Genomic DNA, 16,899 nt, shown 5'->3' on the forward strand with positions numbered 1-16,899 from the left:
TTGCATCTTTGGCCACACCCGATTGGCAATTAAATGTGGAGTTATGTTGCGAAAGTTTTGCAATCTCAAATGAATATTTACGGTTTCCTGTGCTTTAAATTGCCAAAATGTCATCAATAAAATGATTATGGTGACCTGACCTTCATTCTAAAGTTATTACTACCAATTTCGACAGGGATCAAACTAATCGCCAATCTAGAATAGCGCCACCATCGCCTTTTAGCTTTACATTAGAACACGAAGAGACTGGCAATAAACTAACCTAAAGTTTTAGTTTTTTGTTGAGTAAAAATAATATTAAATGCTAGTGGTCCCGTCAAACTTCGGTTTGCCATCAATTAGGCTGCTGAAAAATGGCATGCATACAAAACGACAGATTAGTTTTCAGTTATTTTTCCAGTTATTCAGAGAATTTGCCAAATCATTTCCTTCACTCAAACACGTCGGAACACTTGACCAATGCAACAGTGCAATGATCATGTAAATCTATTCATCAGCTTTTAATCCTTCTCTTGACATACAAACACCATTCTATGTTTGTTTATATAGAAGTTCATCAAAAACACAAAAGAGTACACAAGCATCACCAAATTAGAACTTTTTGGTTAGAAACTCTTTTGTAAAGTTTTATGAACAAGCGTATAACACTGCTAATTAACTTTTTAGTCTTCATGAGGGGAAGAAGTTCATGTCTGCTCAAAGGTCAAGATCCTAGAAAATTTGGGATGTAAACGTGCGAGACGTGGAAACGTCCAGTATCAACAGTTTCTCAAATTGTCTTTTGCCGTTGCTCAAACATTTTTGAGTTCATTCTCAAGTGTATCCCTTATAAAAAGAACTGAACATATATGGGATCACCAATTAATCACGTAAGGGGTTATGGGGGTGGGGGTTTTGAGATATCTTACGTGGCACACAAATATTTTTTTTTATTTTCATACAAAAAATCATACCATAGAGGGAAAAGGTCTTGAAAAATCGCCAGAATGGTCTAACGTAATTAATGGACAGCCCCTTTGTCAATAAAATATACATAGAAAATTCTTCGATGCCATATTATATAAGAAAAATAAGAGGTCTATTCAACTCTTTTAGGTACGTTTTCAACTAATCATAAATTCCATTTGTTGTTGCTAGGACATGGCCAAAGCAACGCTCGTTTGCTGAAAAATGAGTCAATCTTGTGCAACAGACCATGCTTAGTTTGAAAATTCTAGTTGATTAATGGATAAGAAGACGTCAGACCTTATTGAATCGTATATGACTTCACACTTACCATGTATCGTATCGTGCTCAGCATTAATATAATGTCGAAAATTCAACTCTGAGGCTATCGACAAATATTTTATTTGCTTCAAAATAAGCATTTAGCTTATATTCTAAACGTTTTGAAAATAAAAAAAAAAGTCAATTTTTGTTTGTTGATAAAAACGGAATAATTTGTTGACGAAATCGGAACGTGACAAAATCGGAACGTGATAAAAAAGGAACATACTTGTACATGGTTTGTGTGATATTGTGGACCACCCTAGGTTTAAATGACACAGTATGAAAGCTTACATTTTAAGAAACAATTTTGTGAAAGTTTTTTTTTTATCTAAAATTTCATTTTCATGCTCAAAATGCAAAATAACAAAAAATACATACTATGAAAATCTTTAAAATAGTTTAAATTTAAATTTTAAATTAGTCATTTTTCAGATCTCTTGTCAAAGCGGTCTATGAGCGACTTTAAGAACTTAACAAAATGCAAATTTTCAAGAAAAAAGATTGTTGATATCAATCTTAGTTCAAAAGTTATTAAAGCTTTTCTGCTTAAAATTCTTTGTTTTTTAGGGCATTTTATCAGAGTTACAAAAATAACACATCTGTAGTTTTTTTATATAATATGTAATTTTATTTTGTCTTTTGAATGCCTTCAAAAGATATTTTTTATGTTCGCCCCAATCAGAGATATTCACAATCAAAGTAGGCATGTTTTTGAGAGAAAAACAACAATAACTCCCAAACGGAAGGAGATAGCGAGTTTATTTACTCACCAAATTACGCATTTTTCAAAGTTCTAAAAGTGTTCCATAGACTACTTTGATGAGAAATTTGAATTGAAATCTCTAGAGCCAGAAAACCAGTTTTGTTCGGACCACCCTATGTTACCGTAGGAAAATAGCTCTAAATCGGTCAATTTAGGAGATAAAAAAAACTGTTTTAGCAAAGTTGCTTGAAATTGAATGGTCTACAACTTTGCTGAAGCATGTATTATATAATTTTGACAAATAAGAAGGTTAGTTACACAATTTCTATGAAAATGTGGTTGACCCTAACTTTCAATAACACCAAACAAAGGGCTTCACTAATCACGGCGTGTATATGGGAAAGGTTTATCACAAAAAAATAGGCATCGCTAAATCTTTCACCATCCAAAAATATAGGTTTTTAGCTTTCATTTGACGTGTTCCCCAAAAAAATCCACCGAGGGATCCCGAACATTTTTTTTTATTTAAATTTTTTGTTCTTTAGAGCACATTATTTTTAAATGTAATCATTGCAAAAGACAGCTTCGTTGGATAAAAGTTTTATTTCCATATAAAAGTTCATAAAATAAATATATATACATATCTATTGAGTTTCATTTTGTAAAAAAAAACAAAACTGTCCTATGTGATTTTGAGGATTTATTGAGCTATAGGACACTTTTTCGATTAGATATGTTGTAAGTTCGACTGTTTACTTATTCATACGGTGGAAGTATATCTAACCGAGCACTGTTTCTTTTCATGGTTAGAAAACATTAAATTTATTCTTCTTCTGTCTGGCATTACACCTCTGCTGGGACATAGCCTGCTTCCCAGCTTAGAGTTCGTAAAGTACTTAGTTATTGATTGAGATTTTTCTTTGCCAATCAACCGTTAAAGATTAAAAATAGAATGGATCAACATTACAACAGCCTATGAAAGTAAATGGAATATGCTTAAACGCCCTGTTACCCAAGCCTTAGCAAAAAGCTTACAAAATCCTCATTAAGAATATTATCCAGGCACCCGGAGTAAGTGACACTACATAGACTTTTTTGATAGTATTGAAGTTATTTTGATGTTTTTAGCTTGGAATTTCAAAATTTAATAAGAATATAGTGGAAGATATTTCCTGTTAAATCAAATCATAAAAATAATTCCACCGTGAAAGTGGTTTTCTGACAAGCAGAACAACAATAATACAATTTTCACAATTACTGCAGTAATTAAAACACGTAAGTAGCTTACAAACAACAAAGTTTTACCATTTTATACTCCTTTTAGAATGATATCATATTCATATAATATATGTTTTCAACATGAAATATGGTTAATTATGTGATTATTGGCAACGGTAAGTATTATGAGGAAGAATAAAAAGTTAAATTTCATGTGCCCACTTGTCCCGTAGAGTTGAGTAACTGCAATTTACAGTAGATTTTTATGACTTTATTCTAAGGGTTTCAATATCTCGAAAAGATACCTTCCCATTCGTGCGGCCATCAGCGAATACAGGGTGCAACTTTTGCAATTTTTTGGGCTATTTCATGAAAGCAACATCAATCAAGTGGCTGCATTTATTGGTCGTAGCAAAATGAGCTCCATACAGTATGCATTTTACATTACCTTTTGGAGCTTATTGGGGGGTTTTGCGATGACAGCGACTCAAGAGTCTGCCTTGAGCTCTGCCTCTGTTTTTACAGTAGCTCCATAAACTTAAGTCAGGAGGAGTCAAATTAGGATCTCCAAATTCAAATCATGTGTCCCTTTTTTATGTCAGATGTCCATGGAATTTCCGTTGCAGAGACATAATGAACAAACTTCCAAAGATATCGAATTTATCGACTGTTTCGTACTGTTTGAAAAAAAAAATTGACTCAATGATTCTTTTGGTCTGGTCCAAACTGTTAGTACTTACTTGGTCATGGAATGGCGTTTCTTGAATCTTGAATAGATTTTCTGTTCCTCAAATGTGGCATTTTTGCTTATTTATGAAGCCAGATTGTGCCTGTTGATATTTTCAAGGATATAACAGTTGAGTTAACACAACTGCAAGACTATTTTCAATTCAAAGAGTCACTATTTTGGCATGTTGTTTTTTTATATCATATTAATTGTGAAAATATGACAATAATAACCCAGCAGCAAGTGATATTGATATGTAAAAATTGTTCAAAAGAGCTCTTTTTCGTATCAATCGTTTGGCAGCGTCCATTTATATGTGACGCTAAAATCGGAAATTTTTGACCACCTCACCCCATCCCCCTCCGTAACGTCAAAACTAAACGCTATTCCCCCCTCTCCCTAGAGCGTTACGTAGTTTGTGGAATTTTCAGGATGGTTGATTAGATCTCATCGGTCGAATATATTTTTCTTACACACAATATAAAAAAAAACAATCATGATAGGCGAATCAAATTCTCAGTTAATGAGTAACCGAAGAACTCTTATTTAAGAAGCTGGCTTTGTCTCAATGGGGGAGTAATTCCAGAAAGAAGGAAAAGAAAATTAATCTTTTCTAAATATGAACAGAAACAGTTATACACTAGAATCAAATACACACTTTAATCCGAATGCCGATCTCAGCTGTGCAAATCTCGGTAAAAGGTCGTTGTTGGCATCTTAGTAAAAGTGACGTTTGGTAACGACACCCAAAGGTGCTGTTTTAAGTAAACTTGATGTTAGGCTGACATATCAGTTAAAATTAATTTGCTTACCGCTCAGCTGTGCGGATCTTGGTAAAAGAATAAAAATTAGTTGAACTAAACTGAGTGTGTCCTCCACTGTACGAGTAAGTGTCGTATCCCTAAGATCACATAGGACAGTTATGTCTATTACAATATGTAATCTTATATATCTATGTTATAATAACTTTCATTTGAAATTTGGGCTACCATCGAGCTTGAGAGAAAAAAAACGGTCTTTTACCATGATTATATTTGAAAATATTGTACTTCAAGGAACAAAAATTTTAAATAAAAAAAAAATGTTCAGGATCCCTCGGTGGATTTTTTTAGGGAACCCGTCAAATGAAAGCTGAAAACCTATATTTTCGAATGCTGGAAGATTTAGCGATGCCTATTTTTTTGTGATAATATTGTTCTACCAGACACGCCGTGTAATACAAACAACTTTGTAGAAGACCGTTTTTGTCTAATGTTTCATTCTAAAGCTCAAAATGCATCTTTCCGCGTAAAACTGATTCCTGGACCACTGTGCAGTGTTTATATGCAAGGCAAGGTAATCACAGTATTCGACGCAAATGGAAAAATCCAAGGCTTCAAGAGAAAAATAAAATTTTGGGCAGAACCAATTAAAAATTGAGACTTTCAAAGCTTTTCAAATTTGTTGAAAATTCAATCTGCATTATCAATCAAAATTTCGTCAAAGATTTGTCAGGAGTTCCACACGCATTTGAAGGATTTGTTGGACAGTTTTCAACAATATTTTCCGGACGAACATCATAACAGAATTGAGCAGATGACATGGGTGGAACAGCCGTTTTCAGTATTGAGGATTTTTTTTATTTCCGAACGGGTTTGGGCCGAAAGGTCTCAGATTTTCATGAAATTTTTTCCACAGGCAGGGCTCATCAATATTTGAATAAAAAAATATTGGGAAAAATTCAGGGTCGCCTATTTTCCCGGAAAACTCAGTTGGAATTTTTTTGTTTTCCCTGACACTACTTTGAAAAATCATAACTCAAGAACGAAGCATCATAGAAACAAAGTTTTTTTTTTATGAAAATGAAAGCAAATTTTCTCAGGAATAAAAAAAATTAACTGGAAAAGTTTTCCACAAAATTTTCCACCGTTGAGAAAATCCGGAAAAACTATGTTCCAACTCGTGTAAGATTTTCAAAGAAATATTTTTGAGAACAGAATTTTATAAATTTCAATCACTGAAATTTTTAAGATGTACTAGTTTTCAATTCCTGCGTTTGGTTATAGTTTTGTGAAAAATGCCCAGATTTCTCGTACAAGTCTTTTCGTTCGAAAATCATAACTGAAGATAAAAACGTCACAGAAACATTTTTTTTTTGTCAAATCGCAATCAAATTTTCTCAAAACTTTGAGATTTAATAAGTTTTCTAGGACATTTCTCATCGTTAAGAAAAATAAATAATGCTAACCCGATTAGCTATTCCAGCTTACAAACAAAGTATATTTGAAAAGAGCGATCAATAAGATCCAATCCTAAACATTTTAAATACGCTCATTTTTCGTTCTAAAAACATGATCAAATATTGCCAAGGTGAGCTGTTTACAAATTTATACATTTATAAGTTTATAAAGCTTATTTTCACATTTATAAGTTTATAAACACAACTACTTAAGAACGAAACAGCATTGAAACAAAGACTTCTTCAATCATAATGTATTTTTTCCAGCTAACTGTTAGGTAACTACAAAATTTACAGTTAAATCAATGGGTAGACAATATGGCAATTAGGTATTTACCAATTCTGGTTTAAAGCGTTAAAATGGCTTGAGAATCATAAGTTTACCAAAAAACTAACAAAGAGCAGTGAGAAAGTGCAAGTGTTGTCAGCTGTATATTACTCGTTATTACCGAAGCTATTGAAATGGACAAAGTTCAATACTACGAATACTATTCGCTAAGCTGTAACTCCTTCGGACTGGACGGGCACGAATCAGTAAGGACAAATTTACGCTCGATTAGCCATGGTCTCATGACCAAGTTTCATTCGAATGGAGTTCGGTGGATTACGGGAAAGATGAAAATCTGCAAGAAGTGCATGATTATGATTAACCAGAAACGAAAATCTTCTGGTGTTAGCAACCAAAGACAATCTTCCCGGTTGGAAAAATAGATAGTATTAAGATGAAAATGTGAGTTATATACTGAATAATTGAATAAATAAAATTAAAAAAATAATAAAAATCTTATTTGTTCCATAGAAAAGAAAGAATCCCTTTTCAGTGTAATGAAAAAATGAGGCAGAAACAGTTTTATTTTCAGTTTTTCTTAGCGGTGTAATTTTTCATGAAAAATATCATCCATTCTGACTTATACTTCATTAAAACCAATCCCATATCTTTTTTTCAGATGTTTTAGAAAATTTGCAATTGCTTTGATAAAAAATCTTTGTTTTTCCGATGCTTCGATTGAAATTTGGGGTTTCAAAGAAAAGGCTTATATGGACATTTTCCACAAAATTGGCCATAACTCAGAAACGAAAAAAAAAAAAACTACATAAAAAAATTTCAGCGATTAAAACTTATGAATTTACCTTCCCAAAAATACATTTTTGAAAGTTTTCCACTAATTGGAACATAGTTTTTCCGGCTTTTCTTTACGAATTTTCTCAACGGTGGAAAATTTTGTGGAAAACTTTTTCCAGTATATATTTGTTTTTATTCCTGAGAAAATTTGCTTTCATTTTCATAATAAAACTTTGTTTCTATGATGCTTCATTCTTGAGTTATGATTTATCAAAGTAAGTAGTATCAGAGGAAAACAAAAAAATCCAACTGATTTTTCCGGAAAAAATGAGCGACCCCACTTTGTACGGAAATAAAAAAAATATCCCCTATTGGAAAAGCCAGCAACATTAACATCACAACAATACAAGTATTTGATTAATCTGACATCGGATTCAAACCTGAAGGAGCAAATTGAAAGAAAGAAATCGTTGGAGGAGTTCTGGTGTCAAATGAAAGATGAATATCAAATCTTGTTCGAAAAAGCCCAACTAATTTTTCTGCCGTTCGCAACAACCTATCTGTGTGAGTCAGAATTTTCGACATATTTGGCAACAAAAACCAAATACAGATCCCGTTTGGATGCAAAATCTGATGTTCGACTATAGCTGTCACAAATCAAGCCAGATTTGAAACAGCTTGCAAAATTGAAGAAGGCGAATCTGTTTAGTTGGAATGTATTTTGTTGTAATTTTTTGTTAAGTTTAATAAATGCGTATGTAGCTAAGAAAAAATGCTGAATATTCTTTCAAAAACGATGAAAGGACCTTTAATTTCAATATTAGCCAAAGGTGCTCCGAGAGACAATTTTATTCTTAAAAGTGCTCCGCGAGACAAATCCTCTGAAAACCCCTGGTGTAGAAAAAGAGCAAGAGCGAAACAGAAACATAGGTATGTGGATGAAGTGAAAGTTGATTAGTCTGAGATTGAAAAAAAAGTAGTTTTCGCCATCGCAATACATCGCTGTGATAACAGTGAGCTTTAAGTTTATTCCAAAGTGCCTTATATTAAGTGATTATTAAGCAAGGAAGACTAGAATAGTGAAATTGTAATATTAAAATGTACACACTTACTAATCAATCTGCTGGCATGGTGATTTGCAATCAATATCCGGTTAATTACCTGCAAAAGAGAAGGATTACCACCATCAAGTTTAAGAATGCAAACATGACTGACCATATTTTCCGGAACCACATCTTCTTCTTCTTCTTGGCATTACGTCCTCACTGGATTAGAGCCTATTTCTCCGCTTAGTTTTCAATGAGCACTTCCACAGTTATTAACTGAGAGCTTTCTTTGCCAAAGTTACCATTTTCACATTCGTATATCGTGTGGCAGGTACAATGATACTTTAGCCCAGGGAAGTCAAGGAAAATTCAGTTACAAAACACCTTCAGCATGGCTTTGCTTTGTAGCCGCGGACTCTAATCACTCGGCTAAGGAAGGCCCCGGAACCAATTTTACGGAGATGGTCATATTTCTGAAGATTTCCAACGAATCTAAACGCGCCAGAGTTCAGCTTACTATTAGTTCTAGTTTCTAGGAAAAATGTAAACATCTATACAAATTCGAACACAATTTTCACAGGCAGCATTTAAAATGCCCCAAAGTTAAACACAAAAGTTTAAAAATATTTGTTTTTTTTTTATTATTATACAGTGAAACCTCCATGAGTCGATATTGAAGGGACCATCGACTCATGGAAATATCGAGTCATGGAACAGCAATCCTTTGGAAAGCTGTTTGAAGGGACCATCATAGTAACCATGAAATTTTGTTTCCAGTATGGTTCCATGAGTCGATATCGAGTCATGGAACATCGACTCATGGAGGGATCACTGTAATTTATATTTTCTTGGACACGTTATAAACAAAAATATCGTTATGTGACCTCTACGACTGGTTATGGCTTTGGTTCCCATATAAATGCTAATGGAGTAAGCCCATCCATCGTGTTAAGATTACACATCCTATGAAAAAAAAATCATGAAATTTCGGTATAAAAAACATTAGAATATTACTTGTTTTTAATTATGAATCGTGGTTTACGGCTATTCAGCCGATTGGAAGTTTAACAACTACCGAAAAGTTAAACATTACATATAATTTGCAATTGTATTAGATGGACAAATTGATGTGAAGATTTACGAAAAAGTTACACGTCTTCTCAGTGAGAATCGAACTCACGACTCCCCAATCTCTAGTTGGAACGCGTTACCACTACGCCATGAGAGGACTCATGAATGCAGAAGTTAACCTGAATTCGATTTCAGCTCAATAATCACGTGGTCCTTTTTGCAAATTATATGTAATGTTTAGCTTATCGGTAGTTGTTAAACTTCCACTCGGCTGGTTAGCCGTAAACCGCGATTCATAATTAAAAACAAGTATTTATCGAGCAACGGACTCATGTTCCGTAACCGGTCGTTTGAGAACGTCGCGACCCGTTGGAAGCCCACACCATCGATACCTCAGCCAGCGCAGTTGCTGGCTAGTGTAGTGTGCTATTCCTATACTTAAAAAACAATGCGCTCTCGGGCTAGACATTGGATATACATAGAAAGCGTTGTGTTTGGATGGGCATCTAATTCTTCCGAAAGAGGTGCACTTTGCGAAAAAGGACCACGTAATTATTGAGCTGAAATCGAATTCAGGTTAACTTCTGCGTTCATGAGTCCTCTCATGGCGTAGTGGTAACGCGCCCCAACTAGAGATCGGGGAGTCGTGAGTTCGTTTCTCACTGAGAAGACGTGTAACTTTTTCGTAAATCTTCACATCAATTTGTCCATCTAATACAATTGCAAATTATATGTAATGTTTAGCTTTTCGGTAGTTTTTAAAATATTATTTGCAACGAAAAACCTCGACTTGAGTAACGAAATCATATCTTAATGAATGAAAGATTTACCTCGAATGTTTATCCGTCATTCAGTTTCCATGGTATTGAATCACTTTAATTCGACAAGAGAGTGTCGTCAATTCAGTGCAACTTTACATGGAACATAAAAAAATATTTGAGCAACCACATTTTTTTGCTGGCATTAAAAGCTAAACAACTCATCATAAAGCAGAGACAACGTGGACTATGCCATAAATGGAATACCAAGCTCGTTTTATACTGCTAGGTGTTTGACGCCATCGTCGCATCGTCCTTTTTCTTCTTCTTTCTAATGTAACGTCCCAACTGGGACAGAGTCTGCTTTTCAGCTTCAATGATCACTCCCATAGTTATTAACTGAGAGCTTTCATTGCAAGTTGTGTGGCAGGTACAAAGACACTATATGCCCTGAGACATCGAGAAAATTTCCTTCCTGGTGGGATTCGAGTCCACAACCCTCGGCTTGGTCTTGCTGAATAGCTGCACGAATACCTCTACGGCTATCTGAGCCCCTCCAACATCGTCCTAACGAAGCAAACAAACAAACACAAGTCCACCAACTGAAAGTGGCACCCGAAAGGGGAACTGAACGGGGTAAAATAAAACACCGGAGCGCAGGAAATGGGTGCCATGTTTTCCAGCAAAAATTATGACAGGCCATAAAGGCGGCAAAGGATTAGGTCTCATCTTTTATTCAGGATTACGCTTGGCTCGGCGATTACTGTTGGCTGCCGTTGTTGATTTCGCAATGGTGGAATCCCACTTCTTCTCTCCTGCCATCCTGTAGTGCAAATGCGAGAAATCTGTGAGAATTGGGGGAAACATACCCGAGGGAGTCCATTTTGGTCGTTGGATGCAAATGACAGCACCCTTCTTCAGAGAGTCGGAACCGGAAGGGACTCTTTCAACATGAGGCATATGCCTTCTCGGGAGGGAGTGGGTGCAAAAGAGGGTACGTTTGCCAAAATTGGATCAATGAAAGTGAAATTTTTATATGCTTCATAATATTTTATTTTAAGGTAGCTCCTTTTGTGGTTGGATGGTTTTGGAAAGCAAAGAGGGGAGTAACTAGCAATAGGACGTAGGTTCGGTGCGCATCGTATCGTCGTACTGTGCGTTCACAATTTTTTTCTGCTTTTGGAAGTTATTAGAACTACTTAAAACATTAAAACAGTACTCTTTTGGGCTAAATTCTTCTTCTCAAACATCTTGAAGGAAAGAAGTAGGATTTTTTTTTATTTATGATGACAAAACTGACATTTGTGAGTTGAGCCTCGCTAGTGCTTTTCTGATGATCTACCGATTTTTTAAATATATAGCTGGCATCAATTGTTACATTTTAGGTTCCAAAAATGGCCATGATGAATACAGTTTGATGGTGGCTATCTCCTATTGTCCCTTCAAATCATGAACATCCTCCCAAATTGTACAAAAGTGTTAGATTGTACATCCAACAACAAGGTAACGCATACATCCCATAATTCATCGAAATCGTCGCAGGGGACCCCATTAAACCAAAAACGAAAAACCTGATACAGAAGATCTCCTGCAGTCATGATTCACTGAAACCACAAAATGGGTCTGCTTCTTTTTCGGAACAGCAAACAGCACCCTGCCTGGGCCAATTTCACGCACTTGTGCTTCCATTTCTTGGCATCCAGCCCTCTGGCCAGCCAGCAGCCATGAATCATGGGAGATAAATTTTTCGTTCGTGCGGTGTGACCAATGGGTGGCCAATTGGAAGCAAACAACGACGCCGAAATTACACCATTCAATCAAACCGAAATCCGAGTCAAAGCTCAAGCAATTGCAACGGCAAACCATAAAAATAAATCCAACAAATTGCATCAATGTCTGGTGAGCTAAATCCAATCAACGTTGAGGAGAGCTTCCCTCGCGTGTGCGTTGCTAATATTGAACGTAACGATTTCGGTGCAATTTTGTTGCAAAACAAGACTTTTGAAAACATCGTAAAATTTTACAGATTTTACTCGTCTCACGTTATGTTTCATTTTCTTCACTCTTTTTTGTACTTACAGGTTTACGATCTACAAGGTTAACAAGGCGTCCAAGAAGAAGCGGGGAAAAGTCTTCGGCGAAGAAGGAACGGAAGGCGACCAAGACGTTAGCAATTGTGTTAGGTAAGTGAAAAACATTTATGTGAAATTTATCAGGACCATTCACAGTCCAACTTAAATGTTCGAATCGAAATCGAATCGAAATCGAAATCGAATCGAAATCGAATCGAAATCGAATCGAAATCGAATCGAAATCGAATCGAAATCGAATCGAAATCGAAATCGAAATCGAATCGAAATCGAATCGAAATCGAATCGAAATCGAATCGAAATCGAATCGAAAATCGAATCGAAATCGAATCGAAATCGAATCGAAATCGAATCGAAATCGAATCGAAATCGAATCGAAATCGATCGAAATCGAAATCGAATCGAAATCGAATCGAAATCGAATCGAAATGCGAATCGCAAATCGAATCGAAATCGATCGAAATCGAAATCGAAATCGAATCGAAATCGAATCGAAATCGAATCGAAATCGAATCGAAATCGAATCGAAATCGAATCGAAATCGAATCGAAATCGAATCGAAATCGAATCGAAATCGAATCGAAATCGAATCGAAATCGAAATCGAAATCGAATCGAAATCGAATCGAAATCGAATCGAAATCGAATCGAAATCGAATCGAAATCGAATCGAAATCGAATCGAAATCGAATCGAAATCGAATCGAAATCGAATCGAAATCGAATCGAAATCGAATCGAATCGAATCGAAATCGAATCGAAATCGAATCGAATCGAATCGAAATCGAATCGAAATCGAATCGAAATCGAATCGAAATCGAATCGAAATCGAATCGAAATCGAATCGAATCGAATCGAAATCGAATCGAAATCGAATCGAAATCGAATCGAAATCGAATCGAAATCGAAATCGAAATCGAATCGAAATCGAATCGAAATCGAATCGAAATCGAATCGAAATCGAATCGAAATCGAATCGAAATCGAATCGAAATCGAATCGAAATCGAATCGAAATCGAAATCGAAATCGAATCGAATCGAATCGAAATCGAATCGAATCGAAATCGAATCGAAATCGAATCGAATCGAAATCGAAATCGAATCGAAATCGAATCGAAATCGAATCGAAATCGAATCGAAATCGAATGAAATCGAACGAAATCGAATCGAAATCGAATCGAAATCGAATCGAAATCGAATCGAAATCGAATCGAAATCGAATCGAAATCGAATCGAAATCGAATCGAAATCGAATCGAATCGAATCGAAATCGAATCGAAATCGAATCGAAATCGAATCGAAATCGAATCGAAATCGAATCGAAATCGAATCGAAATCGAATCGAAATCGAATCGAAATCGAATCGAAATCGAATCGAAATCGAATCGAAATCGAATCGAAATCGAATCGAAATCGGAATCGAAATCGAATCGAAATCGAATCGAAATCGAATCGAATCGAATCGAAATCGAATCGAAATCGAATCGAAATCGAATCGAAATCGAATCGAAAATCGAATCGAAATCGAATCGAAATCGAATCGAATCGAATCGAATCGAAATCGAATCGAAATCGAATCGAAATCGAATCGAAATCGAATCGAATCGATGAAATCGAATCGAAATCGAATCGAAATCGAATCGAAATCGAATCGAAATCGAATCGAAATCGAATCGAAATCGAATCGAAATCGAATCGAAATCGAATCGAAATCGAATCGAAATCGAATCGAAATCGAATCGAAATCGAATCGAAATCGAATCGAAATCGAATCGAAATCGAATCGAAATCGAATCGAAATCGAATCGAAATCGAATCGAAATCGAATCGAAATCGAATCGAAATCGAATCGAAATCGAATCGAATCGAAAATCGAATCGAAATCGAATCGAAATCGAATCGAAATCGAATCGAAATCGATCGAATCGATGAAATCGAATCGAAATCGAATCGAAATCGAATCGAAATCGAATCGAAATCGATCGAAATCGAAATCGAATCGAAATCGAATCGAAATCGAATCGAATCGAATCGAAATCGAATCGAAATCGAATCGAAATCGAATCGAAATCGAATCGAAATCGAATCGAAATCGAATCGAAATCGAATCGAAATCGAATCGAAATCGAATCGAAATCGAATCGAAATCGAATCGAAATCGAATCGAAATCGAATCGAAAATCGAATCGAAATCGAATCGAAATCGAATCGAAATCGAATCGAAATCGAATCGGAAATCGAATCGAAATCGAAATCGATCGAATCGAAATCGAATCGAAATCGAATCGAAATCATCGAATCGAATCGAAATCGAATCGAAATCGAATCGAAATCGAATCGAAAATCGAATCGAAATCGAATCGAAATCGAATCGAATCGAATCGAAATCGAATCGAAATCGAATCGAAATCGAATCGAAATCGAATCGAAATCGAATCGAAATCGAATCGAAATCGAATCGAAATCGAATCGAAATCGAATCGAAAATCGAATCGAAATCGAATCGAAATCGAATCGAAATCGAATCCGATCAAAAAATCAAAATCCAAATCCGAATCCAAATCCAATCCAAATCCAATCCAAATCAATCCAATCCAAAAATCCAATCCAAATCCAATCCAAATCCAATCCAAATCCAATCCAAATCCAATCCAAATCCAATCCAAATCCAATCAAATCCAATCCAAATCCAATCCAAATCCAATCCAAATCCAATCCAAATCCAATCCAAATCCAATCCAAATCCCAAATCCAATCCCAAATCCAATCCAAATCCATCCAAATCCAATCCAATCCAAATCCAATCCAAAATCCAATCCAATCCAATCCAAATCCAATCCAAATCCAATCCAAATCCAATCCAAATCCAATCCAAATCCAATCCAAATCCAATCCAAATCCAATCCAAATCCAATCCAAATCCAATCCAAATCCAATCAAATCCAATCCAAATCCAATCCAAATCCAATCCAAATCCAATCCAAATCCAATCCAAATCCAATCCAAATCCAATCCAAATCCAATCCAAATCCAATCCAAATCCAATCCAAATCCAATCCAAATCCAATCAAATCAATCCAAATCCAATCCAATAATCCAATCCCCAAATCATCCAAATCCAATCCAAATCCAATCCAAATCCAATCCAAATCAATCAAATCAATCCAAATCCAATCCAAATCCAATCCAAATCAATCCAAATCCAATCCAAATCCAACCAAATCCAATCCAAATCAATCCAAATCCCAATCCAAATCCAATCCAAATCAATCCAAATCCAATCCAAATCCAATCAAAATCCAATCCAAATCAATCCAAATCCAATCCAAATCCAATCCAAATCCCAATCCAAATCCAATCCAAATCCAATCCAAATCCAATCCAAATCCAAATCCAATCCAATCCACCAATCCAATCCAATCCAAATCCAATCCAAATCCAATCCAAATCCAATCCAAATCCAATCCAATCCAACCAAATCCAATCCAAATCCCAATCCAAAATCCAATCCCAAATCCAATCCAAATCCAATCCAAATCCCAATCCAAATCCAATCCAAATCCATCCAAATCCATCCAAATCCAATCCAAATCCAATCCAAATCCAATCCAAATCCAATCCAATCCAATCAAATCCAATCCAAATCCCCAAATCCAAAATCCAATCCAAATCCAATCCAATCCCAAATCCAATCCAAATCCAATCCAAATTCCCAATCCAAATCCAATCCAAATCCAATCCAAATCCAAACAAATCCAAATCCAATCCAATCCAAATCCAATCCAAATCCAATCCAAATCCAATCCAAATCCAATCCAAATCCAATCCAAATATCCCAATCCAAATCAATCCAAAAAAAAAAAATCCAATCCAATCCAATTCCCAATCCAATCCACCAATCCAATCCAAATCCAATCCAAATCCAATCCAAATCCAATCCAAATCCAATCCAATCCAAATCCCAATCCAAATCCAATCCAAATCCAATCCAAATCCAATATCCAATCCAAATCCAATCCAAATCCAATCCAAATCCAATCCAAATCCAATCCAAAATCCAATCCAAAATCCAATCCAAATCCAATCCAAATCCAATCAAATCAATCCAAATCCAAAAATCAAATCCATCCAATCCCAAATCCAATCCAAAATCAAATCCAAAATCCAATCCAAATCCAATCCAAATCCAATCCTCCAATCCAAATCCAATCCAAATCCAAATCCAAATCCAAATCCAATTCCAATCCAAATCCAATCACAAAATCCAATCCAATCCAATCCAAAATCCAAATCCAAAATCCAATCCAAAAATCCAAATCAATCCAAATCCAATCAAAATCCAATCCAAATCCAATCCAAATCCCAATCCAAATCCAATCCAAATCCAATCCAAATCCAATCCAAATCCAATCCAAATCCAATCCAAATTCCAATCCAAATCCAATCCAAATCCAATCCAAATCCAATCCAAATCCAATCCAAATCCAATCCAAATCCAATCCAAATCCAATCCAAATCCAATCAAATCCAATCCAAATCCAATCCAAATCCAATCCAAATCCAATCCAAATCCAATCCAAATCCAATCCAAATACCAATCAATCCAAATCCAATCAAATCCATCCAATTCCAATCAATCCAAATCCAATCCAATCCAATCCAAATCCAATCCAAAATCCAATCCAAATCCAATCAATCCAATCCAAATCCAATCCAAATCCAATCCAAATCAATCCAA

At 35.5% G+C, this 16,899-nt stretch overlaps 1 protein-coding gene across 1 annotated transcript in view; it reads left to right on the plus strand.

Moving 5' to 3' along the window:
- The window catches only part of LOC5564275 (dopamine D2-like receptor), a 754,420-nt gene that overhangs the window by 711,829 nt on the left and 25,692 nt on the right, over window positions 1-16,899 (plus strand). Inside the window, 2 exon segments of the mRNA XM_021849536.1 lie at window positions 12,155-12,197; window positions 12,199-12,256. Of these exon segments, the coding sequence (XP_021705228.1) occupies window positions 12,155-12,197; window positions 12,199-12,256 (101 nt within the window).

This window comes from Aedes aegypti, chromosome 3 (assembly GCF_002204515.2).
Source record: "Aedes aegypti strain LVP_AGWG chromosome 3, AaegL5.0 Primary Assembly, whole genome shotgun sequence".
NCBI lineage: Eukaryota > Metazoa > Arthropoda > Insecta > Diptera > Culicidae > Aedes > Aedes aegypti.